This window comes from Pipistrellus kuhlii, unplaced genomic scaffold (genome assembly GCF_014108245.1).
Source record: "Pipistrellus kuhlii isolate mPipKuh1 unplaced genomic scaffold, mPipKuh1.p scaffold_m20_p_7, whole genome shotgun sequence".
Lineage (NCBI taxonomy): Eukaryota > Metazoa > Chordata > Mammalia > Chiroptera > Vespertilionidae > Pipistrellus > Pipistrellus kuhlii.
The window spans coordinates 17,280,507-17,305,309 of NW_023425573.1; the positions used below are offsets into that span (position 1 = coordinate 17,280,507).

Sequence of the window (24,803 nt, forward strand, 5' to 3'; positions counted from 1 at the left end):
AAATATATTGATTTTTCACAGAGAGGAAGGGAGAGAGAGAGAGAGCTAGAAACATTGATGAGAGCGATACATCGACCAGCTACCTCCTGTACACCCCCCACTGGGGATGTGCCCACAACCAATCAATGTACATGCCCTTGACCGGAATCGAACCTGGGACCTTTCGGTCGGCAGGCCGATGCTCTATCCACCGAACCAAACCGGTTTCGGCTCCCATAGCATTGTTTTAATCTTCGATACAGACTGCCTTCTGCTTTGGATTTTAGTTAATAATTACATAAGTCTTTTAAAACCATTAATGGTTTTTTTTTAATATATATTTGTATTGATTTCAGAGAGAAAGGGAGAGGGAGAAAGAAACACCAATGATGAGAATCACCAATTGGCTGCCTCCTATGAGCCTGCAATCCGGGCATGTGCCTTTGACCAGTATTGAACCCAGGACCCTTCAGCCCAAAGGCCAACACTCTATCTACTGAGCAAAACCAGCTAGGGCAAAACCATGAGTGTTTTTTGTTTTTTGTATGTTTTTTTAAATATATTTTATTGTTTTTTTACAGAGAGGAGGAGAGAGAGATAGAGAGCCAGAAATGTCAATGAGAGAAACATCGACCAGCTGCCTCTTGCACACCCCCCACCGGGGATGTGCCCGCAACCAATGTACATGCCCTTGACCAGAATCGAACCCGGGACCCTTCAGTCCGCAGACCAACGCTCTACCACTGAGCCAAACCAGTTTAGGCCATAAGTGTTTTGAAGGCCTTGCACATGGGAAGCACTCAATAAATATTTAAGTGAATTCTGGAGTTCAAGTATAGATAATTTACAGGCAAAATCTTATTTATTCATTCATGGCCCCTGCTCTGAAACAGTTGGACCTAATTAAGAGAAGGAAAGGCAACATACCTATTGGGAAACAAGACCCTTAGGTAGACTCATTTTGCATACACACACACTCCCTAAGAGAACGTAGAACCCGAGAGCTGACTCTCCAGCAAGCTGGGAGATAAAGCAATCTAACCAGAGCATATGAATCCTGGAATTAGTGGGGCCTAAGTTCTTCTCTGCTAGACCGGGGGCACTGTTCCCCAAAACCAGGCAGCAAGTCGGCTGTCTCTCCTGGCTCAGCGGGCCCTCCTTCCTCAATCCCAGGTTCTTCAGGCAGTGGGCAGAGGCAACGGGCCAGCTGGGGAACACAGGGACACAAGTTTTGGAGGAGGAAAGGAAGCTCATGCTCTTGAGGAGCCTTCTCCCTGGAGTTCTGGGGCATCCAAGCCTCTTGGGCAGTGAAAGGGGATGGTAGCCCTTGACCTAGGCCTCGTTCAAGCCGTGTGCCTGCAAAACAGAAGTCAGTCAGGCCATTGCCCAACCCAGGGAGTGATGACTTCCTGGCCATTCCCAGTCTAGGGCCTGACCTCAACTTACCAGGAATGGTGTTCTCTAGGAGGAAACCCAAAAGGCCCGCCAGGAAGATGTGCTCTGTGAGCAGCGAGTGAAGTAACACATCCAAAGGGCTCCAGCCTATAGGAGTGGGACCAGGCAAACTCTGATACCAAAGTCAATGAGTATCATCCTTCCAGACTTAAATCTAAGTCTTGGACTAAGGACAGATCTTTCTGAATCGCAGTTACATCCCCTTTGTCCTTTGTCCCTCTCCACCCTGGCCCTTCTCACAGGATCCCTGCTCAACACCCTATCTTCTGAGCATCCCCATGTCCTCCACATCTGCTTTAGTTGTTCCAGGCTCCCTGTCTCTGGAAAGTTTTGTATTAAAATCCCTAACCTTATTTCCCACTTACCTTCTATGCTCTAGCCTGGGTTTTTCAACCTCAGTACTACTAATCTGTCTTGTGCACTGTATGATACTAAGCAGCATCCCTCTACCCACTACATGCCTGTAACAATTCCCCATCCCCTTTTTGTAACAGCCAAAAATGTCTTCAGACATTGCCAAAGTCATTCTTAATGGATAATCACTGCTGTTTGCTAAGCTGAACTAACAAACTAAGCTATTTCTGCTCTCAGGACATCCCCTATGACTTCCTACTTCTACGTCTTTATGATTCCTCCACCAAGAATGACCTTCTCACCAAATGTGCTTAAATCTTAGCATCCTTCAAGACCAGCTCAATGTTACTTTCTCCATAAAACTTACCTGGGTCATCTCAAATCATAAGTCATCCATCCCTTCACCACTAAACAGCAAGCTCTTTATCTGAACCCTTCCTGTTATGTGCCTACACATCTAATTTCTTTTGCTAGACTGTAACATCTGGAGGCACCTTTTGGATTCCAAGGAACTTGCATGGAGCTCAATAAATATTTGCTAAACAAGTGGATGAACTATTTATACGAAAGACCAGAAAAGGGTATAGGGCCTGCAATTCAGAGAGCCTCAAGCCTTAAGCCCTGGTTTCCCAATACTGAGCAACTTCTCCCCCCTCCCCTCCCTTCCACCTGTGCTTAGTAGGACCGGAGCTTCCCGAAGCCATCTTGGCAGCAGCAGGGCCATGAAGATGGTGAAGCCAACAATAAAAACATTCCGCCCAGAGTCAATGTCAGCCAGGTGGAAGTTGGAGAATCCAGTAGACAGAACCACAGCCTGGGTCATGCCCAGCACTCCACCTGTCTCATAGGAAAGTCATCAAAGGAGTTGAGAGAGGGCTGGCACAGCGGGGAGTATTGCAGGGTGGGGCAGATTGTGACAGAGAGAGATGATCAAAAGGCCGGTTTCTGATTCTGCCAAAAGCCAAATCAAGGGCTTCTTGTTGGTCTGAGAAAATGAAGGCAGCTGTATCAGGGAGACTATTCAGAAAAAAAGGGTGCCAGCCACAACAACAGCTGGGCCACTAGGTCAATACTAAGGAGATAGTAGGGGGGGATACTAGGTCAATACCAGTTCTGCTGATACATTCACTCACCAAGAACAGGCAGTGGGATGGTGGTGAGGAGGTGGGCCAGCCTCGGGGAGAGCCCAAGCCCCACACAGAGCAGCCCCACCAAGTAGGCCACTCGCTGAGATCCAGACTGCATGAAGAAGAGACATTAGAAAACACACTATTCAAGGTGTTTGCCTGGTGGCCTCTTCTCACCATTTGGATCCCAACTCAAATGTCACTCTTCCATGGAGCATCCCCAAGCACTCTACCTAAAGGGGCCTTCTTTACTCAACCACTGTCCCACTAACTGCTTTGTTTTCAGGAAATTACCTTATTTATGTTTTGGGGTGTGTGTGTGTGTGTGTTTCTCAAATTGTCTGCCTCACCGAAACCGGTTTGGCTCAGTGGATAGGGCGTCAGCCTGCGGACTGAAAGGTCCCAGGTTCGATTTTGGTCAAGGGCATGTACCTTGGTTGTGGACACATCCCCAGTAGGAAGTGTGCAGGAGGCAACTAATCGATGTTTCTCTCTCATTGATGTTTCTAACTTTCTATCCCTCTCCCTTCCTCTCTGTACAAAATCAATAAAATATATATTTTTTAAAATCAATAAAATAAATTTTTTTAAAAATAGTCTGCCTCTCCCTTTCGGAAGACCCCAAGAGAGCAGGGACTTTATCTGACACATTCTTCACTGGAACCCCAGCCCTGATACAGTGCCCGAGGCATAGAAGTTTGATTTTTTTTTTTAATAAAGAAAAAAATAAATCTTTATTTTTAACCAGATAAAGAATTCCAATAATTTTTTTCATCATGGAGTGGGAAAGAGTATTGAGATACTCTCCACCCATATACCTAGGAGCCAAACCTATAATGGTATGTTTAATCCTAGGCATTTCTTTTCTCTCCCAGCTACTGATGGCTCCACGTGTTCCTTGGCTTGTGGCTGCCTGTGTGGTCACATAGCCTTCTTTCCTGTGCTTGTGTTTCTCTTCTTGTCTCTATTATAAGAACACTAGTAGCCCTGCACATGAATCCATGTGCCAGTAGCTCACTGCCACCCTCCAGTAGCTCTCCAAGAAGTTCGATATTGATTTGGTGTCTTCCTTACACTCCTAGCCCCTTACCACTTCTAGGCACCTCCCTGAATGAGAACACTGATATGAAGTGCCTAACAGAGTATAGCACACAGCTGTCAATCGGTCAGTGTGAGTTCCCTTCCCCTCTCTGCATCTCCAGTACAGCCCTCCCCTCCACCCCCCTGCCATCCCATCCACATACCTGGATAAGACTAACTGTGCCCACATTGGGGAAACTGGATGCAGTGCCTATCGGGCTCCCCAGCAGCCCTGCCAGCACACTTCCCAAGCCCTCCAGGCTCAGCCCTCGACTGCAGGCATGAGGAGGCAGAGAAGGCAAATGCAGCAGCCAGCCACACAAGGCGTAGCAGCTCAGGGAGCTGATGGAGGTTGCCAAGGCCATGGAGATGCCTGCAGCCAGAGCCCGCGGGGTCAGCAAGGGCCAGACCCACTCAGCTGAAGAGAGAGGAAGAGTCACTTTGGGGCCAGACTCAAGTCTGGAGCATCCCCTTACCTCCAAAGGACTGTGCTAAATAAATCCTAGAGGCCCCATTGCCTTTGAAGATATCTTAGGACAAAACCATCACACTCTTAGAATAAAAACCATTCTTTTACCATGGCCTACAGGTCTTCTTTGGTCTGACCTTACCTCTGTCCCTCTAGCCTCAATCCCCACCACACTCTGCCCGACTTCTTCATTCCAGATACACTGTCCTTGTTTAAGATCCTTATATTTGCTGTGCTGCTGGTTACCACAGGGCTTTTGCATATGCTGTTCTCTCCACCTGGAATGCTCTTCTGTCTTCCTTCACCCAGTTAGCTCCTACTCATCTCTCATGTCTCAGCTCAATGATCACTTCCTCAAGAATACCTTTCCTGCCGAAACCGGTTTTGCTCAGTGGATAGAGCATTGGCCTGCAGACTGAAAGGTCCCAGGTTCGATTCCGGTCAATGGCATGTACCTTGGTTGCAGGCACATCTCCAGTAGGGAGTGCGCAGGAGGCAGCTGATCTGTTTCTCTCACATGGATGTTTCTAACTCTCTATTCCTCTGTCTTCCTCTCCGTAAAAAATCAATAAAATATATATTTTTTTAAAAACGAATACCTTTCCCGACTCTCTGATAAAGTCAGACTCCCCATTATAAGCTTTCATCACACAATGTACTCCCCGCCCCATTGTTACACTTGCCACATGAAATTTTGCATTACTTGGATGCCTACTTAGTTAGGATCTGCATTGCCCAATAGATTATAAGTTTCATGAGAACAGGTACTATGTATGTCATGTTTATCACTGTGTCCCCTTATCAAGTACCTATTAAATGGATGAATGAGCGGATTTCAGATACAACGCCTCAAAAGCAATCTTTATATACAGGTCACTAACTCAAATGCCTGTGGGGTAGGTAACATAATTGAGTAAATTGGATAAGGAGTATCAGTAGAAGTGCAGGGGATTGCAGATATCTCTTAACACTAAATAAGACATCTGTGGTGAGGGGCTTGCATTGATCCTGAGACTGACAATTTCTCTCCCTGTGTGTTTTGAGAAAACACAGGATTTAACTCCGAAATTAAGTTCATTAAATCTTGAGTTAATGATTCAAGATTTTAACAAGAGGATGGAGGACTAGGAGAAAACGTACTTGGGTGAGGCAGCCAAAGCCACGGTGCCTCAGTGGGGGCAGACAGCTCCAGGGGGATGGCGCTGAGACTCAGAAGGGCAGAGATGATCCACACACAGGCCACTGGGACCAGCACCTGAGGGGCAAGACTGAGATGGAAAAGAACCTCCTTCCACCCCCCAGATCCTTCCAGGCCAGCCTTAGAGGAGTAACAGAGGCCAGATAGTAGGGGGTGGGTCGAGCAAGTGTCCCATGCTGGCCCTTCTAATCTTGACTGCCCCTGCCCGGATCCCCACATACCGAGAGGAGCCGGAAGGCAGGGATGCGAGTGCAAGGTGAAGCTGGCCTCCAGGGGCATGGAGGTAACTGGCAGGAGCCCAGGTGCTGAGAACAGACCACCATGAGCAGGATAAGCCTAGGAGAGGGAAGGCATCCTGAGGCAGGCAATGGAGACAGGAGTGGCAGAATACCACAAAAGAGAAGAAAGACTCCCGTGGACGAGGAAGGACGGCCTTTGGGGGTCAGAGGAATACTGTGTGAAAGTTAGACTGAATTAGTCCACAAAGTAGTCCCTTCTCAGATAGCTGCTCAATCTGGTAGCAACTTTGCCCTACCCCCGCCCCCTGTCCTACATACCCCACTGGTCACCACCCCACGCCTCTCAGGACTTACGTACAGCAAGGCCAGCCCCCAGTGACCGGAGCAGAACAGGGCCACCTCCCTGTAGGCAGAGAGCCCTGCCACAACCAGGCTGGGGGCCAGTACCAGGGGTCCGCAGTGAAGAAACAAGTGGCCAGGAGCCCCCAATAGTCCCAGTGTGCCCTGCAGCAGCCCAGACACCACCACTGCCCCAGACACCTGGTGGAGTGGAGGACAGGACAGAGAAAACATTCTGCTTGACCGAGTTGACCTTGGCTGGTCTTTCTAATCCCAGGGTGGGTCCCTTCCCCAGAGCACCCCCTCCTCTCTCTTCTCCCAGAGCAGTTCACTCCCTGCATAATGGAAACCAGAGCCTCCCTAGCCCCAGGCACTACCTCTTGGAGAGAAGTATTCCAGAGCTCCAGGCGATAGCAGCCAGGCCCCTCACACGGGGGCAGCTTGTGGGAGGCTAGAAAGTTGGGGGCACGGAGAGGAGGTAAAATGGAATGATACAGCTTCAAGACTCCCAAGTTGCCTTTTCTCAATTCTGTCCCTACCTACACCTGTATGCTCAGGTTAGCCCCCAACCCCACCCTCACCCTTGCTTGGTGCTCACAGTTTCCAGGTGTCTGGAAGGCCAGAGGCAGCTTCTGGTTGGTCAACACCAGAGCAGGAACAAGGAACTCAAAGGATGGAGCCTGGACAAGAGGCAGCCTGTAGGAACAGCAGCCCCAGCAGGTCTGGAAACAGGTTGCAGCCAACAGGACTTCCCAAGGTTCTAGCCACCCCCGGGACCTGCCCTCTCTCTCTAGGGAGCCCCCCTTACCTGCTGCCCATCCAAGTTTGCAGGATGGTAGACACACCACATGCAAAGAGGCTGGAGGCCAGGAGGTGGGCAGGGGAGTAAGAGAGTCCTCCTGGGGGGAGACTTCGAAGCAGAAGCAGGTGCGAGGCACAGAGGAGAGAAGCCAGGACCAAAATGTGCTGCAGGTGGAGGTATGGAAAAGGGTGGTCTTCAGAATTAGGCAGAAATACCTATTTCCAGAGAATCTCTAATGCCACATCTATCCCCCAAACACCCCCTTCAGCACCAACTCCTGCACCTCTGCCTCCTACCTGCAAAGCCAGAAGACAGCCGAGGCCCCAGGGAGGAGGCCCACTGAGAGAGGCCCAAGAGTGGGAGGAGGGATTTTGGACAGCAAGCTGTGGAGACAGGGGAGCCTGGGTTTGCTGGGAGCCCACAGATCTGAGTTGGATGGTTTGGGGGTGTGATCGGCTCATGCTGTCCTGCCTTCCGTCTTGTGTTGACTGCCCTGAGCCAGAATTAAGTAGAGTAAGAGGTCAGAGTTTGGGTGAAGTCAGAGTTTGGCTGCCTGGAGTGGGGAGGTGGTTGGAGTGCCAATGAAGCAGAACGAAGGAATGAGAGATTTGGGAGAGACACGGCACTTTCACCTTTGCCCAGTTCTTGTGCAAATTCCATCACCCATTAACTGAGAGTCATGTTCTGGACCCCTCCCCCAAGAATCTCCATCTATTGTATAATAGATCCCTTGTTCCAGTCTCTGTAAAGCAGGATAAGAAAGGTGAGGAGACCTAGAAAATAACCCGGGAAGATTTTAGACTCTATTCCCTCCTCTCCAATGCAATGTATAATAGAACCATCATTACACTACAGTCCTCTACCCTTTCAGGGTCAAAGCCCTGGGACTACCTTAAAAGGTAATGGATGGGTAATGAATGACATACATGACAAATTAAAATGCCCTTACTGTAATATAAAGGAGAAATAAAAATAATTTATGCCGAAACCAGTTTGGCTCAGTGAATAGATTGTCAGCCTGCAGACGGGAAGGTCCAAGATTTGATTCCGGTCAAGGGCATGTATCTTGGTTGCGGGCACAACCCCAGTAGGGGTGTGCAGGAGGCAGCTGATTGATGTTTCTCTCTCATAGATGTTTCTATCATTCTCTCTTCCTCTGTTAAAAATCAATAAAATATATTTTAAAATAATAATAATAATGATGATGATGATAATAATTTATGACAAAAGGTATTTCATTATGTGAAAGTTGGGGCCCAACTGAAAGAGAAGGCCGTGAAGTGATCCAGGCCCCACCCCCATATGAATCACTGTGGATGCAGTAGCCTGATGCCGATACTGGTCCTTTCCCGTCCACTCTTGGACAACAGGCGGTGCTGTCATTGGTGACCTTATGCTTCAAAGTAGTGAACAAGTTCATGGTAAAGTGCTAAAGCAAAGTTAAGTTTTAATTTGCAAGGAGGTGCATTCCTGGAAAATGGAGTCTTTTTCAAAATGTGCAAAAAGGACTTTGTGTTTACATGTGAAGCTAGATGGTTTAGGGTTCAATATAAACAGGGTTTTCCTAGCAGGATGTGCAGCCGGTCACTCCAAAGTCATAGTGGGAATTCTTCCTAATAATCGGGGTCCTGAGCATCTCATGTGTCTAGCATTCTGCCCAGGGCAACTAAATGCCAGTAGCATACCTTCAAATTTTTGCATCAAAAAATGCCTCATAGCCCTGACTGGTTTGGCTTGTTGGATGGAATGTCAGCCTGCAGGGGATTCCGGGGTCGACTCTGGCCAAGAATGCATGCCTGGGTTGTGGGCTGGATCCCCAGTAGGCGTGTAGAAGGCAGCCAATCAATGATTCTCATCATTGATGTTCCTCTCCCTCCCCCTTCCCTTCCTCTCTAAAATCAATAAAATATATATATATATATAAATATATATATATAAAATATATATAAATATATATATATATAAATATATATATATATTTTTTTTTTAAATGCCTCATTCATTTTCAAAATGCCCCGCAGGAGGCAGGCAGTACTCCCCTGAGTCATTGAAAGCAGTCCCAAATACTTGCAGTCCAGCTACCTAGAAAGGTTTTCCTTCTTCCAATGATAACCCAGCTTGGGACTGCTCTTAACACCAACTACCTGCACATGACAGACTGGATTGGAAGTCAGGATTCATAGGTGTCCTTGGGGTTTGCCCTCAAGGAGCTGATGGGGCTTGGCCTCTCTCCAGATGTGATTCAGAAATTACAAGGGTGGTGCTCACCCAGAATTTTCAACAGTCATGGCCAGCCCCAGGCATGGTAGTCACTATCGGTGCGCCACAGTCCCCAAGTTGGGCAGCGCTAGTGACCCCAGGGTGCTGGGAGCAGGGATGGAGGGAAGTTTGGAATGGAAGCCTGTGACTATTAAACAGGACGTTCTGAAATGGAGCTCAGAAGGAGTCGTAGATAATGGGACTGGGAAGTAGGGAGGCTTAGAAGGCAGATATGGGAAGTCAGCCCTTCCGAGGGCTGCCAGAGAAGGAAGAGTCCAGGCCATGCAACTGAAACTGTTTATTGAAACCTCAGTTCTACAAAAGCGTGAAAAACCCAGATACAAAGCAGTGGCCAGAGAGGCCTGCGAAGAGAACACCCAGAGAGGAACCAGAAGAGAGGGAAGCCCAGGAGTAGGGTACTGGAAAGACAAGGTTGGAAGACAAAAGGGCAAGGTCGAAGGTCCCAGCAGTCCCAGGCTCCTTTAGACTCCATCCCAGGGGCAGGTGTGTGGATTGGGTTCCCACCTCACCCTGCCTTCCCTCAGAGCTCCCACCTTGGCCCTATCAATCCCTGGCTCTCTTGCCTCAGAGACATCACACAGACCTGGTCAGCATTTCCTCCCTCCCTCGCCCACATTTCCTATCTCCCACCTTTTCCTAGATCCCAGGAAACTAAACAGCTAAAGTCTAAAGAGCTAGAGGAGGTGAAGAGACAAGGGCTTCTCCTCTGTCCACTTGTGCCATGCCCCTGGTCACTGAGTCGGAGCTTCCCCTGGCACCATCACTGCCCTGGCCAAGCAGCCAGCTACTGAGGCTTAGGAGAGCAAGAGACCTTTAGTCCTTTAGCCCCATAACCCCTTAAGCTCCCTCACCCAGAACAAGGGACCAGCCAAGGACCCAGAGAGGTAGAGAGGATCTAAATCAAGCATTGCTCCTCAGGTTCTCGGGGACTCCCAAGTCCTCTTCATGCATTCCTCGGAACCCTACCTAGCCCGGGAAAATGAAAGACTTGAGGCGGGCCAGCTCCATGATGCTGAAAATGGAACACTGCTGGGGCTGTGGGAGCAGAGAAGGCACTGGGCTCCAGGGCCAGGGTGGAGCCAGGCCATGGGAATGGTACCAGGGGCTTGGCGGCCCCGTATGGTTGGAACGGTGGCAGGCATGGCAGGTTGGTGAGTCTTTCTGGAGCTTCTGGCAAAAGGGACAGTTATGGAGAAGAGTGGGAGGGGCAGGAGGGTCTGGGGGAGGCAATGGCGGCGGGGTCAGCGAGGCCAGAAGACTGCCCCAGAGTGAACGCAGCCCTACGTCGCCTTCCAGGAAGCTGGAGACATTAGCAGGAGACGGCAGGCACTGTGGCACAGGAGAAGGTATGCAGGGTTCCAAGAGGCACTTGGAAGCCAGTCCGAGGTCTGGGGGGCCGGGTGGCAGGCTGCAGGACAGCCCCAAAGACTGGTGTATCACAGCCACGGATGCCACAGCCAGGGCCACACTGCTCACATATGCTACCGCTAACAGGCAGGACAGCTGCAGGAGAGAAGATAAGAAGGATCAGTGTCAATTACCCTTCCCCTAAAACCTGCGACTGATAGTCGTTAACGCACCCACCCGGGTCTCTAGAAGTTCAAGTTAGAGCTCTCTGTCAACATCTCCAAAACCCCATCTCCTGAGCTTTTTAGCATTTGCTTCACAGCATCCCACCCACACACCAACCCACTCAAGCCTCCTATCCTTCCTGACCCCTTCTTACCTTTGCCAGCTGCTGGCAGAGGGAGCCCAGGGCCAGCTGCCAGGCTGGCTGCTCCAGCAGCACACACAGGTCTGTGTAGGTGTACCAGCCCCGTCGTCGTCCCTGATGCTCAGCCACACTGTTGGGAGGGGAGAAAAGACAGAGTCTGCAGCTGGCCCAATGGCACCGTAATTCTCCCAGGGACCCACCAGGGAACACTGGGGAACATGCTAAAAATACAGATTCCTAGGCTGCCTATTGATCTCGGAAACTGAGAGTGAGACCAAGATCTGTGGGGTTTTTTGTTTGTTTGTTTTTAATATATTTTATTGATTTTTTACAGAGAGGAAGAGAGGGATAGTCAGAAACATCGATGAGGGAGAATCATCAATCAGCTGCCTCCTGCATGCCCCTTACTGGGGATGTGCCCGCAACCAAGGCACATGCCCTTGACCGGAATCGAACCCGGGACCCTTCAGTGAACAGGTGGACACTCTATCCACTGAGCCAAACTGGTCTCAGCTAGATCTGTGTTTTTTATAAGCTTCTCCCACTCTCCCAAAGGTGACCAATTATAAAAAGGTTTGGGAATCAATTTCTTGGACAATTCTCTTCCCAGTCTGCCCCCTCTGCCCCGCCTCTTACCCCCACCCCATTACACAGACCCTTATCTCTGTCTAGCTCCTATGGCGTAGGCCTCAGTCCTTAAGCCCCTCAATTCCTAGAACTTACCAGCTCTCTAACCAGCTCAGCACCTCAAATATCTCCCGAGGGTCAGTGTAGAGACGCCAATCCTGTGGGTATGAAGAGAAGGGCACCAAACTAGACATGAGCCACAATAATTTAATAACCAGAGCAGCAATAGCACAACTGCCACTGTGCATAATACTCACTTGACACTTACTATGTGCCAAATACTGTTCCAAGAGCTTTTATGTATTAACTAATTTAATCATCACATATCTGTATTCATATTACACCCTCCATTAATGGCACAGGGAGAAAATAATCCTGCTAATGGTCCATGAGGCTAGGAGTAGAGAAAGTCTGGCAGCAAATAATCAGCACCCAATAGGATAAACTCTTGACTCAAAGTGTACCCAGCTGGGCTTGGAGGAATGGGGGAGCTGGGATACTCCATTTCTGGCCTCACCTCACCTTCAAAGGCTATAGTTAGTCCTGAGGGCTAGACAGGGAAGATACTAACAAGGAGGACAGGCAGAAAGAGAAATTAAGAAACAGAGGGCTGAGAGAGAAAAGACAAAGCGTGAAAGGAACGTAAAGATGGGCTAGGGAAACAGAGCGAGAGGAGAGCTACTCACCATGGCACTCAGGAAGCCCCTCTCCAGGGCATTGAGAGTGGGCACAGCCACACCCCCTGCAGCTCCCCATTCGTCATTGAAGACCTCCTCTTCCTCCCCTTCATCATAGAGGTACTTACTGGCCACCATCTGCAGAGGCACCAGAGGTGGTGTCAACAACAGAGCTCACATTGGGCTCCTAGCTCACCAGAGAAAGGAAGGGGAGGGGCTGTCCTACCATGGAGATCAGGAACAAGTCGGAGGAGGACACATGCTGTAGGTAGTCCGGGTTTCGGTGCCGGAGCCGTTCAATGTACACCAGAGCTAGCATCATAGCACACGGAGAGATGCATGCCTCCCTGGGAGGTGGAAAGGATCAGTAATTAAACCCTGGGGCTTTTCAGCTCTTGTAACTCATGAGGCCCATCCCTGTGTCTTTACAGCTTCGCTTTAGAGAGAATCATTCCCTTCTCTCTGGGTCCAAACACTTTCATCCTGCCCCCCTCAATTCCAGGCTCACCGGGACACGTGGGCTACATATTTCTTCTGGAGTCGGCGAATAGGGCTGGGGGCTGCCTTCTGGAGCAATTCCACAGCAATGTCTGCAGGGGCAGAAGGAAAACAGAGTAAGCAAACAACCCCTCTCCCCGCTCCACCCCCCCCCCCCCCACACACACACACACTAGTCCCCACTGCTTTCAGCAGAAGACCCAGGCAGCTCTCTTTTGTGGGCTGTGGAGACAGGACCATAGTAACAAACGAGATCCAATTCTCCCACACCAAGACAAGTTTGAACCGCAGTTCCTTCCAGTAGGAAGGCTTTTTTCCCAGCCACCGTAAGTTACTTAAATTTGTCTCCCACTCTTGTTCATTTGAGAAATAAACATGTTCTTGGGAAATTCTGTTATACGAAAGAAGAGGGATAAAGATTTGTCAGATAGCAATGTTTTTTATTCATTTGGGCTAAAAAAAATTTTTTTAAAAAAAGTGAAATATAAACCCATGGCCAGTGTGACTCAGTTGGTTGAGCTTTGTCCCATGCACGGAGAGGTCCATAGTTCAATTCCAGGTCAAGGTTCATGCTGGGGGCTGCAGGCCTGATCCCCAGTAGGGGGAGTAAAGGAGGCAGCCAATCAATGTTTCTCTCTCTCCCTCTCCCTTCCTCTCTAAAACCAATATAAAACATATTTTTAAAAAATAAAAGTAAGTAGCCTAGCTGGTGATAAGTAAATAAATAAACAATGAAATACAAATAAATAAACCCAGTGCTTATCCCAACTACTAATGAGCTAGCTATTAAGTGTATACACCTAGTCATTTTGGATGCCTGTTGACAACCCCATTTTCTTGCTTCTCACTTGCCCAGTCACACAACATTGTCCAACCTGCCATGGGGCTGGAGAGCTCCTCCAAGCTACAGTCAGCTTCCCAGTCCCAGCCATAGTAGAGTCTTCTCCGGATCCTGGCATTCAGCTTCTGGTGTCCTGGAAGGAACTGAAACAGGGCAAGAGGGAGGTGGAGGGTAAGGGCAAGGAAGGGTATGATTGAGAGGACATCCTGGCTTCGGGCTAGAAGGGGGTGCGGGCCGAAGGCCTGTCTCACTGCTAGTAGGTTGGGTGCCCCACCCAGTCCCGTGTTCTCGGGCTTGTTGGCCAATAGCAGCCTATTCGCCGGGGTAAGATCCTCCCCCACTGAGGGCTCTCCAAGTGAGCTTCTCCGGGGGGAAAAGCCCTCGCCGGGCACCTCTATCCCCAATCCTGTACCCCGAGGCTCTCCCCCGGGGCCCAACCAGCCGGGGCAAGCAAGCACAGCTAGGGCGGCTGCCTCCCAACTCCCAGGCGGGCTGTCAAGCGAACTCGTAGCCCCGCTCAGTCCGGGCTCCAAGGGCGGGAGGCCGGGGAGGCGGCGGGCAGCGCGCTCACCGAGAAGTCCTGGAAGCCGGTGAGGGAGAAGGTGCCTTCCTCGTCCAGCAGGAGCCCGGCGAGGTCCATCGCGCCGCCAGCCGCCGCCCTGCGAAGGTGGGCGGGAAGGGAACGGGTGGTAAGGGGGCAGCTGAGCGGTCCCCGCCCGCCCGTTCGTCCACCTGCCCTCGGCTTCCTCCGCGGGGCGCCGCCCTCGCCGGGCCGCCCCTCCCCTCGCGCCCGCAGCCGCAGGCAGGGCCGGGCGGGAGGGCGCCTCTTCCTGTTCCGCCCCGGGCGGGGCTCCCGACGCCGGGATCCGGGCTCCCGACGCCGGGATCGGGACTCCCGGCTCTGGGCTCCGAGGCCGATCGCTCACCTCCAACAGCCGAGAGGAGACCCGGCCGCGAGGCGGTGCGTGCGGAGCCGAGGCCGCGCCGCGCGTCTGTCCGGCGTCCACACGCCGCGGGCGGCGGCCTCAGCCGTCGGCACTTCCTGCCGGGGCGGGGCGCCGCCGCCCGAGGCGCGGAGGCCGCTGAGCCCCAAAGCCCGGTCGCATTGAGTTGGGGCCGGTCACCGAGCTGCGCCCCGGCGTGCCCTCCCCGCATCTGAGAAGTGGGGACATTGCCTAGGGATCCGTGCCACAGTGAAGGTGAATGAGCCCGGCTGACTTCGTACTAATGTAGATTTCAATGTGAAAGAAACAACGATGCAGGACCGCGAGTTGCTCCCCAATTGTTTTCTTTTTTTTTTCTTTTTCTAATATATTTTTATTGATTTCAGAGAAGAAGGAAGGATATATTTTATTGATTTTTTTACAGAGAGGAAGGAAGAGGGATTAGAGAGTTAGAAACATCGATGAGAGAGAATCGTCAATCAGCTGCCTCTGGGATCAGCTGCCTCTTGCACACCCCCCATTGGGGATGTGCCCGCAACCAAGGTACATGCCCTTGACTGGAATCGAACCTGGGACCTTTCAGTTGGCAGGCCGAAGCTCTATCCACTGAGCCAAACCGGTTTCAGCTCCCCAATTGTTTTCTTTTTCTTTTTTTAAAGTATATCTTACTGCCGAAACCGGTTTGGCTCAGCGGTAGAGCGTCGGTGGTCTGCGGACTGAAAGGTCCCAGGTTCGATTCCGGTCTAGGGCATGTACATTGGTTGCGGGCACATCCCCGGTAGGGGGTGTGCAGGAGGCAGCTGGTCGATGTTTCTCATCAACATTTCTAGCTCTCTATCTCTCTCCCTTCCTCTCTGTAAAAAATCAATAAAATATATATTAAAGTATATCTTACTGCTCTCTATCTCTCTCCCTTCCTCTCTGTAAAAAATCAATAAAATATATATTAAAGTATATCTTACTGATTTTTTACAGAGAGGAAGGGAGAGAGATAGAGAGCTGGAAAGTTGGGGATGTGCCCGCAACCAATGTACATGCCCTTGACCGGAATCGGACTCACGCTCTTCCACTGAGCCAGACTGGCTTCGGCCCCAATTGTTTTCTAAAAGGGGAGCTATATACACACACAGCAATGTACCCAAAAAAGAGATGGCCCGGATACACAAGAAACGTAACAGTGGGTGCGTCAAAGAATAGTAAGAAGCTAGGAAAATTCCAGGACAAGTATATAGGGTGAACAGCAGTTTGCAACCACCTAGTAAATCCTATCTTCCCTAAACCAAGGATACTTAAAGAGTAAACAGTTTGCACCTCTCCCCAGCCAGAGGGTAGTTCAAATCACCCTACTCAGGGAGACAGATAACTGAAATCCAATTAGTGCCATTTGCAACCACACCCACGGACAAGTCAAGAAAATCTCATTTGGTACTTCAGCATAAAGTTGATGAATATTCTTATTGATCAGCAGTAAGACCTCCCCTAAATGTCCAAACTTTAACCTGTTAACCGAGCAGGACCTATAAAAACGTCAAACGTAAACAATATCGGGAATGGGTAGGACGTATGAATACGTCCTTGAAATATATGTTGTGCCCCGAGAGGGACGGTATATATTTTTTGTAATCTTTTTAAAAAAATATTTTATTGATTTTTTACAGAGAGGAAGGAAAGGGGAGGGATAGAGAGTTAGAAATATCGATGAGATGAGAGAGAAACATCGATCAGCTGCTTTTTGCACACCCCCCACTGGGGATGTGCAGGCAACCAAGGTACATGCCCTTGACCGGAATCGAACCCGGGACCTTTAGGTACGAAGGCCAATGCTCTATCCACTGAGCCAAACCGGTTTTGGCTATTTTTTGTAATCTTTATCATTGTTTGTAAAATTTATAATTTAATTTGACGTGTCCATTTTTTTTGTCGGTATTCTTTTCTATTTTTTTGTAATTTTGTATTTTCCTTTGTGCTTTATATATATAAATAAACGAAAAAATATATATTTCATTTATTTTCATTAAGTATAAATAAAAAAATAATATGAAATTACGTCCTCCGGGCATGATGTGTCGTCCTAATGAAAGAGTATGCGCCCATTACAGGTTGCGTCATTAAAAAGGGAACTCCCCAGTTACCAGGTTAAAAATGAAAATGAAGCCAAAACTGGTTTGGCTCAGTGGATAGAGCATTGGTCTACAGACTGAAGGGTCCTAGGTTTGATTCTGGTCAAGGGCATGTACATTGGTTTTGGGCACATCCCCAGTGGGGGGGGCAAGAGGCAGCTGATCCATGATGATGATTCTCTCTCATCGATGTTTCTGGCTCTCTATCCCTCTCCCTTCCTCTCTGTAAAAAATCAATAAAATATATTTTTTTAAAAAGAAGAAAAAAAGTCCCAGGTTCGATTCCGGTCAGGGGCATGTACCTGGGTTTCGGGCACATCTCCAGTAGGGGGTGTGCAAGAGGCAGCTGATCGATGTTTCTCTCTCATCAATGTTTCTAGCTCTCTATCCCTCTCTCTTCCTCCCTATAAAAAAAATCAATAAAATATATTTTTTAAAAATTAAAATGAAGGTCCCAATCTGCTTTCCCTCTGGGGAGCACACCGGTGCCATTCCCGTTCCCTTTCCTTCCCCCACACATACCCCCTCCCCCCTAAGCCAAGGCTCACTAAGGGACCCCACAGACTTGCAACCAGGGGAGCAGTGGGCAGCGGCAGCTCAGTCAGGGGCCTGGACCTGTCTCCAGGACCTCCTGTTCCCAACTTCCCTGTGAGCTAGGGCAGCCCAACCTGGGCTCTCCTGTTACTTTTATGTTTTTCCTTCTTTCACTCCCTTAAGTATATTTTTGCTGCGGACAATAGATTCTTGCTTGCTTTTCTACACTTTGTCTCTTGATTGAACTCTTTCCCTCAACAAGACAAGAACCGAAGTCTCATGGGTAACAGGGAAACTGTGGACAAGGAAGCAGGAAGACTTATTTTTTGCTATATACCTTTTAGTATAGTTTGGCATTTTCAACCTAATTAAATATGTATCTTGTAGGGTTATTGCAAATATTAAGTGATTCGAGAGACTGTAAACTGCAGAGTACTTGTAAGCCTCAATAAATGGTGTTAAAATGCCTCAAAGAGCAAGCAGCGTTTAAACAGCGTTTTATTTTATTTTTACTTACTTTAACAGCGTTTTATTTTTAAATTCACCCCGACCACAATCTCCTGCTTTGAGCAAGGGGATTGGAAGGAGCTCGGATACATGGGGGCGGGAAAGTTTACAAAAAGACACAGGAAGGAAACAACTTTTCTGAGTAGGTGACGCTGTTTTTTAGTGTCCTGTCACGTGCTGGGGTTTGTTTACCCGTCGAGGAGGAAACTGGGGGGACCAGTACGTCGAGGGTTGAGTAAAGCTGCAGCGCCGCCCAGCCAGAGCAGCAGCAGCAGCAGATCCCACCGGGGATGGAGGCATCTGGAAACCCCTTCCCTGCCCCTTCGGGCTGCATCACACCGGGAATCCCGGGCCAACACGGGACTCCCTAGCCGCCCTGCCAACACAGGGAGAGAAAACACACACACACACACACACACACACACACACACACAACCGGGGGGCCGAAACTGGTTTGGCTCAGTGGATAGAGCGTCGGCTTGCGGACTGAAAAGTCCGGAGTTCCGATTCCCGTCGGAGGCATGTACCTTGGTTGCGGGCACATCCCCAGTGGGGGGTGTGCAGGAGGCAGCTGATGATGTTTCTCTCATCGGTGTTTCTAGCTCTCTCCCTCTCCCTTCCTCTCTGTAAAAATTCAATAAAATATATTAAAAACAAAAACAAAAACGGGGCTGGGGTGGGAAACACGGAGACACAGACCTCCTGCCCGGAGGAGAGAGTCTCCACCTAACACCGCCCGGGGTGTCCGGGAGTCCCCGGTAGGCCCTGCGCGCAGGCGCGTGCCGCCCCATCCGGGCGGTTAGGGAGCGTCACGTGACAGGCCCGTAGCTCCGCCATCACGTGTCGCCCGGCGGCTGTCTCCGCGGCGCTCCCCGCGGCGTGCGCCCCCTTCCGCCTGACGCGCCCCCGGCGGCGGCGGCCGCGCAGCCCTGGCTCCTCGCGGGCTTGGGCGGCGGCTGCGGCGGGGCCATGGAGAGCGGCGGCGGCGGCGGGGGTAACGCGGGCGGGGGCCTGGGCCTAGGCCCGGGCCCGGTTCTGAGCCTCAGCATGGCTGAGGCCACCAGCGAGGCGGACGAGGAGGCGGCCACGGCCGAGGCGGTGGGACGCCTGGCCACGGCGCTGTGGCTGCGGCTCCGCGGCTGGGAGTCGGTGCTGGCGGCGGCGCAGCGGCTGCTGGTGTGGGAGAAGCCGCTGCACAGCCTGGTCACGGCGGCCGCGCTCAACGGCCTCTTCTGGTAACGGCCGCGGGGGAAGGGGGCGGGGCCGGACACTGGTCTTGGGGGGGTGACCATCCCCGTTTGCGCCTGGGTTGCCCTGTTACTCTGTCTTCCGGTCCCGAGTTAGGCCCGGAGGTTGCAGTGCCCCATCAGTGGGCGCTTTTCCGCCCTTTGCGATGGCTGCGGGGGCCGCTCTCACCCGCTCGCAGCTGAGGCGCCTATCTCTCCCGAAGGTTGCTGTCTTCGTCGTCCCTCCGGCCCATCTTCCTCCTCAGCGTCTCACTTTTGGCCTATTTTCTGCTGGATCTCTGGCAGCCTCGCTTCCTCCCTGACATGCCAGGTGAGTGACACTTCCTTTATTTAGCAAGCCCATGGTGCACTCGCTTTGTGGCTGACTCCGCTGGACGAGTTGAGCGGTGAGGGGCATGGACAGCAGGCCACCTGCCTCCCGGTCATCACCACTCCCCCCGTTAGGAAATCGAGAATTGCTCCTTTCTCAAAACGGGTGTTAGTGTGAATGTAGGAAAGATTGTGGACTCTGTAGATTGATTTCCTGGGTTCCATTGTTTGCTCAGCCTCTTACCACGTGTGTGACCTTGTAAAAGCCACCCACTCTTTGTTTGCTTCAGTTTCCTCATCTATAAAACAGGAATGATAGAACTTACTTCATCAGGAGGTTTCATATGTGATAGGAATTACATGCATGTTAGCTCTCACTGCTTTATGCGTTTGTGTTTAATTCATGTGTTTACTTACTAGGCTTTTTTGAGTAACTAGGTGCCAGGCTGTGTGCAAGTTGCTTGGAGTGTGAACATGAATAAGATGTAGTTCCTGTGTTTGAGGAGAGTAAAGTCTAAAAAAAGGAGACTCATACAAACAATACACCATAATGCTCCCTGCAGTTGGCACCTGAAGAGAGTCCTCTGGGACTGTCTGCCTTGGGGAGTGTCTCCCAGAGCCCCTACCACTCAGTAACTTGTCCCCCTCCTCTCTCTATAGCATCATCCCCAGAGGAGCCACACTCTGACAGGTGAGTGCAGGCCACCTCTTGAAGACAAATCTTGTCTTGGGCAAATCTTGTCTTGCTTTGCAAAGTGCCAGTGTCACCGTGATGCAGGGCAACACTGCAGCTTCTGTAGGCACAGACCCCAGCATAGTGAATGGACTGCTGATTAGCTCGGTTCTAGGTTCCTTTGTAGGTGTTTGTGTGCCTTCTCCTTTGGGGGTACAGGGTTGGGAGCTCTGGGCTTTGCTTCCCCGGACCAGGACAGCCTCCCTTTGGGAGGTAGGGTTATCCATTTCCTTAGACTGAAGATCCCGTTGACATTCTCGGAGGGATATAAATGCTTAGGAAGCTGGTGTCTGAGGCCTCCAGGGGTCATGTCATGTCTCCCCAGTGAGGGTGCGGGGTCAGGCGCCCGGCCGCACCTGCTGAGTGTGCCCGAGTTGTGCAGATACCTGGCTGAGAGCTGGCTCACCTTCCAGATTCACCTGCAGGAGCTGCTGCAGTACAAGAGGCAGAATCCAGCTCAGGTAACCTCCCCCATGTCATAGAACAGTTCCCTGCACTGTGGGGAAGAAGAGCTGGGGGGTGGCGTGGGGAGGAGTGCTTGGACACTTTAGGAAGAGATCTAGCATCTGCTTAAGGAACATTCACAGCTAGTAGCCTGCACAGGAGGCAGTCTTGCCTCAAGGAGTAAGCTGATGTCCTGACACTATTTCCGGCAAGGCAGATCAGTTTGAATTACAGGTGTTGATTGCAACTATTATAAACTTCCTGACCTGGTGGTGTTGGGCATCCTCTTGACTAGACTGAATCACTGCATTCCTAGAGGACATAGCCCTCCTCTCACCAGCTGAGCAGTGATTTCTTGCTCAAATGAATGGGGCACATACCTCAGCCCAAGTTCTTTGATCCTGTGCTCTTCTCTGCAGTTCTGTGCTCGAGTCTGCTCTGGCTGTGCTGTGTTGGCTGTGCTGGGACACTATGTTCCAGGGATTATGATTTCCTACATTGTCTGTGAGTAGGGTCTAACCTTGCCCTTCCCAAAGCCCTCTCCTTATCTTTTCCTGGACTGACCTACAGGGAGGACTGTGCTCTCTCTGCTCAGTTGCCCATTTACAGAGATTCCCGAGGGATGCTATAGTACTAGTAACATCGGAAGAGTCATCAAGGAGGAGGGCAGGGGATACAGCCTCAGGAAAGGACCTTATTTTCTTTCAGCCCTTTGTTTATGGACCAGCTGAATAAGGGCCCTTAGGAAATAAGCACAGGGAGCTCTGAGTGAATGCTCTATCCTCTAGTGCTGAGTATCCTGCTGTGGCCCCTGGTGGTTTATCATGAGCTGATCCAGAGGATGTACACTCGCCTCGAGCCCCTGCTCATGCAGCTGGACTACAGCATGAAGGCAGAAGCTGACACCTTGCATCATCACAAACACGACAAGAGGAGTAAGGGGCTCCTGTAACCTGGTGAGGGGAGGGGGGCACGGGGAGGACCTTAGCTTATGCTTCATAAAACACCATAGAATTTTGATATTCTCCAGTCCCTTGGCCAGGTTTGCCCCCCACTACTATCCCTGCTTGGTGAGTACCCTGGTGCTCTTGCTTCTCTAGAGCGGCAAGGGAAGAACACACTCCCCGGAAGCGATGAACCACTGGCAGACACAGAGAGTGAAAGCGAGGCAGAACTGGCTGGCTTCTCCCCGGTGGTGAGATCCAAAGGAGATGGGGTGTCAAGTAGAAGGTTGAGAGGAATCTGCTCTAGAACAGTTACCTCTTAAGCGTTGGGGGCTTGTAAGGGGGGTGCTCCTAGAAAACTGGTTCTCTTATCCCCTTATCTGTGTGTTCATCCTGGTTCTCCTGCAGGTGGATGTGAAGAAAACAGCACTGGCTTTGGCCATTACAGACTCAGAGCTGTCAGATGAGGAGGCATCTATCTTGGAGAGTGGCGGCTTCTCAGTTTCCCGGGCCACAACTCCACAATTAACTGATGTCTCTGAAGGTATGGGCAATCCTTTGCCCTTCCCGATCTTCCTGTTCCTGTTGTGAGATACTGACCGTGCTCTCTAATTGTTGCCCCATAACTGTTTTCTTTGGAGAATTGACCCTCTAATTCCACTTCAAGATCCTAAAAGACCTTAACACCTAAGTCCTAGCCCAGCATTCCATGTCTGAGCTCTCATTCTTTTTTTGTTTTGTTTTTTAAAAAAAATTTTAAATTGATTGCAGAGAGGAAGAGAGAGGGGGAGAGAGAGAAAGAGAAACCTCAATGATGATAGAATCATTGATGGGGTGCCTCCTGCATGCTCCCTACTGGGGATTGAGCTTGCACCCAGACTGGAATCAAACCCAGGATCCCTTCAGTCCACAAGTTGAAACTCTATCCATTAAGCCAAACTGGCTAGGGCCCAAGTTCTCAGTCTTGAACATATTGGCCTATTATGGCCATTCAGAATAGCAGGCTCATTCCTAACCCTTTGTTTTCTGCACAGATTTGGACCAGCAGAGCCTGCCAAGTGAGCCAGAGGAAGCCCTGAGCCGGGAGCTGGGGGAGGGAGAGGAGACAGAGATGGCCCCTCCTGAAGACCTGCTGAGCCCCCCTGAGGTCCTCTCAAGGCAAGACCTGGACTCAGAGGAAGAGGAGGAGGAGGAGGAAATTGTGGCAGCCAAGGAAACCTTGCTTCGGCTCTCATCCCCCCTTCACTTTGTGAACACACACTTCAATGGGGCAGGTTCTCCCTCAGTTGAAGTAAAGCTCTCCCCTGGAGGACCAGTGGAGACACTGAGCCCAGAGGCAGTGAGTGGTGACCCTGCCACGCCCTCAAGCACCCTGTCACCCCTACTTGGCCTGGCTGAAAGCGACCCAGTCCCTTCCATCTCAGTGCTCCCACCTCTTCCCCAGGACTCTGCCCAGCCCCTGCCTGCCCCTGAGGAAGAAGAGGCACTTGCCTCTGAGGACTTCGAGTTGCTGGATCAGGGGGAGCTGGAGCAGCTGAATGCAGAGCTGGGGTTGGGGCCAGATACATCCCCAGAGCTCCCTGATGCTCCACCCCTAGGGCCCAACACCCTTTCTCTGCTAAAGTCAGACCAAGAAGCTGAGACCATGGCAGAGCCATGAGCCATGGAAGAAATTGCAGGCACAGTAATAAGGCTTCCTGGCTAGGGCTGTCACTGCTCTCCTTTCTCTACCATTAGGAGTGGCTGTAGGTGGGGAAGTTGGCTGTCAGGTGATAGCTAGTCCACTTTCTACCTACCTGCCTGCCTGTTGTCCCAGGCCTGGGATTGGTTTTAAGTTTGTAAATAATTTTACATTTGGGTTAGTGGATGTGAACAGGGCTAGGGAAGTTCTTCCCATAGCCTGCACTTGCCTCCCTGCCTCATCTCTATTCTCATTCCACTCTGCCCTAAACCCTGGTGGTCTATCTTTTTCCTCCTATCCTCAGGGACCTATGCCGGTCTGTCCTTGTGTCCCACTTGTTTAGACACTTTATCACTTTTCTCTCCTGTCCTGTGCTCTTCTCTGCTTCATTTCCCTACTGTGTCTTGTCCTTAGCAGCTCAATCCTCACTCCGCCAGCTCCTCCCTGGCTAAAACTTTAAGGAGGCTCCTGTTTGGGAAGTGCAGACTAAACCTGGGGTGGTGGGTCAGACCAGTAGTTGAGCACTTAGGTCACTGAAGCCTGTGGATCCTCCACTGCACCCTTGGCCTAGTTTATCCAGCCTTTTATATACAGGAGCAGAGCAGGGATCCCACAGCACATGGACCGGCACTGTGTTAATGAGCAGGAGCTCTGTCTTGTTGGGAAGAGGGGCTTTCTTACTGTTCCAGGGAAGAAAAGAAGACCTGTACCACTGGGCCATGAATAGTTCAAGTGTGGTGGGACCCCCTACTAGAGTGAGGAAGTGACAGTAACATCTGTGCAGGTGTTGGTTGGAGAAATAAAATATTGATTGGCTAGCACTGCTGTTGCCTACCTGCTTGCCTACCTGAACTGCTTGCTACACTCTGCTCTGTGCCATCCTCACCCCTTACCTCCTTGTTACAATCTTATTCCTGGCTGTTTATTTACCTGGTGCAAAACAAGGCCAGAAACAGGGATTACCCACCAGCCCTAGCTATTTTCCCTGATGGGGTTATGTGTTTAGTGAGATTTAGCATATATGAATAAAGTATGCAGGAAGAAATTGCCTCATTTTCCCAATCAGTACAAATTTGGTTCCATAACAGTTATTTTCTATTGTGTTTCCTACAGCCTAAATACTCTTACCCATCTATATGCAATAACTCAGCTCTGGATTATATATACAAGAGAGACCAAACAAGCAAGACATATACCTGTATCAAAATTGATTTCAGACCAAGTAACACGAAAGAAATAGTATCTATTGCCTGGCCTGTGTGGCCCAGTTGGTTGATTAGCGCATTATCCCATGCACCAGGAGGTTGCCAATTTCATTCCAGGTCAGGTTACATGCCCAGGTTGTGGTCTCAATTCCCAGTAGGAAGCCAATTGGTATTTCTCCCTCTCTAAAAATCAAAACATGCCGAAACCAGTTTGGCTGGGTGGATAGAGTGTTGGCCTGCAGACTGAAAGGTCCTGGGTTCGATTCCGGTCAAGGGCATGTGGGCACATCCCCTTGTGGAGAAATAAAATATTGATTGGCTAGCACTGCTGTTGCCATGGGGGGTATGCAAGAGGCAGCTGATCGATGTTTCTCTCACCGGTGTTTCTAACTCGCTATTCTCCCTTCCTCTCTGTAAAAAAATCAAAATATATTTTAAAAAATAAAAACATTTTTT

At 50.4% G+C, this 24,803-nt stretch overlaps 3 protein-coding genes across 8 annotated transcripts; 1 reads left to right on the plus strand and 2 right to left on the minus strand.

Moving 5' to 3' along the window:
* Positions 1 to 817: 817 nt before the first annotated feature.
* Positions 818 to 7,668, minus strand: SLC23A3 (solute carrier family 23 member 3). Of its 4 annotated transcripts, none has more exons than XM_036421788.2 (12): positions 7,339 to 7,668; positions 7,049 to 7,206; positions 6,839 to 6,936; positions 6,618 to 6,691; positions 6,260 to 6,441; positions 5,884 to 5,998; positions 5,605 to 5,719; positions 4,160 to 4,413; positions 2,922 to 3,027; positions 2,458 to 2,625; positions 1,426 to 1,521; positions 818 to 1,335 (listed from the first exon to the last, which is right to left on the minus strand). In XM_036421788.2, the coding sequence occupies exons 1-12, from the start codon at positions 7,501 to 7,503 to the stop codon at positions 1,043 to 1,045; spliced, it is 1,824 nt and encodes a 607-aa protein (XP_036277681.1). In that variant the 5' UTR covers positions 7,504 to 7,668; the 3' UTR covers positions 818 to 1,042. The 4 variants fall into 4 exon arrangements, with proteins under 4 accessions (XP_036277681.1, XP_045431248.1, XP_045431249.1 ...); XM_045575292.1 differs by having other exon boundaries at positions 5,605 to 5,732; positions 6,816 to 6,936; XM_045575293.1 differs by having other exon boundaries at positions 6,256 to 6,441; positions 6,816 to 6,936.
* A 1,916-nt stretch (positions 7,669 to 9,584) lies between these two features.
* CNPPD1 (cyclin Pas1/PHO80 domain containing 1) lies at positions 9,585 to 14,728 on the minus strand. Its single transcript, XM_036421829.2, has 9 exons — positions 14,606 to 14,728; positions 14,251 to 14,338; positions 13,714 to 13,822; positions 12,849 to 12,930; positions 12,567 to 12,687; positions 12,350 to 12,478; positions 11,760 to 11,821; positions 11,049 to 11,166; positions 9,585 to 10,825 (listed from the first exon to the last, which is right to left on the minus strand). Exons 2-9 carry the CDS (start codon positions 14,317 to 14,319, stop codon positions 10,289 to 10,291), a joined length of 1,227 nt encoding a protein of 408 aa, XP_036277722.1. The 5' UTR covers positions 14,320 to 14,338; positions 14,606 to 14,728; the 3' UTR covers positions 9,585 to 10,288.
* A 3,882-nt stretch (positions 14,729 to 18,610) lies between these two features.
* On the plus strand, positions 18,611 to 24,187 carry RETREG2 (reticulophagy regulator family member 2). 3 transcript variants are annotated; one of them, XM_036421793.2, is made up of 9 exons: positions 18,611 to 19,019; positions 19,235 to 19,341; positions 20,001 to 20,031; positions 20,399 to 20,534; positions 20,937 to 21,021; positions 21,306 to 21,452; positions 21,618 to 21,712; positions 21,870 to 22,005; positions 22,496 to 24,187. In XM_036421793.2, exons 1-9 carry the CDS (start codon positions 18,754 to 18,756, stop codon positions 23,119 to 23,121), a joined length of 1,629 nt encoding a protein of 542 aa, XP_036277686.1. In that variant the 5' UTR covers positions 18,611 to 18,753; the 3' UTR covers positions 23,122 to 24,187. The 3 variants fall into 3 exon arrangements, with proteins under 3 accessions (XP_036277686.1, XP_036277687.1, XP_036277689.1); XM_036421794.2 differs by lacking the exons at positions 18,611 to 19,019; positions 20,001 to 20,031 and having other exon boundaries at positions 19,236 to 19,341; XM_036421796.2 differs by lacking the exons at positions 18,611 to 19,019; positions 19,235 to 19,341; positions 20,399 to 20,534 and having other exon boundaries at positions 20,009 to 20,031.
* The last annotated feature ends 616 nt before the right edge of the window (positions 24,188 to 24,803 follow it).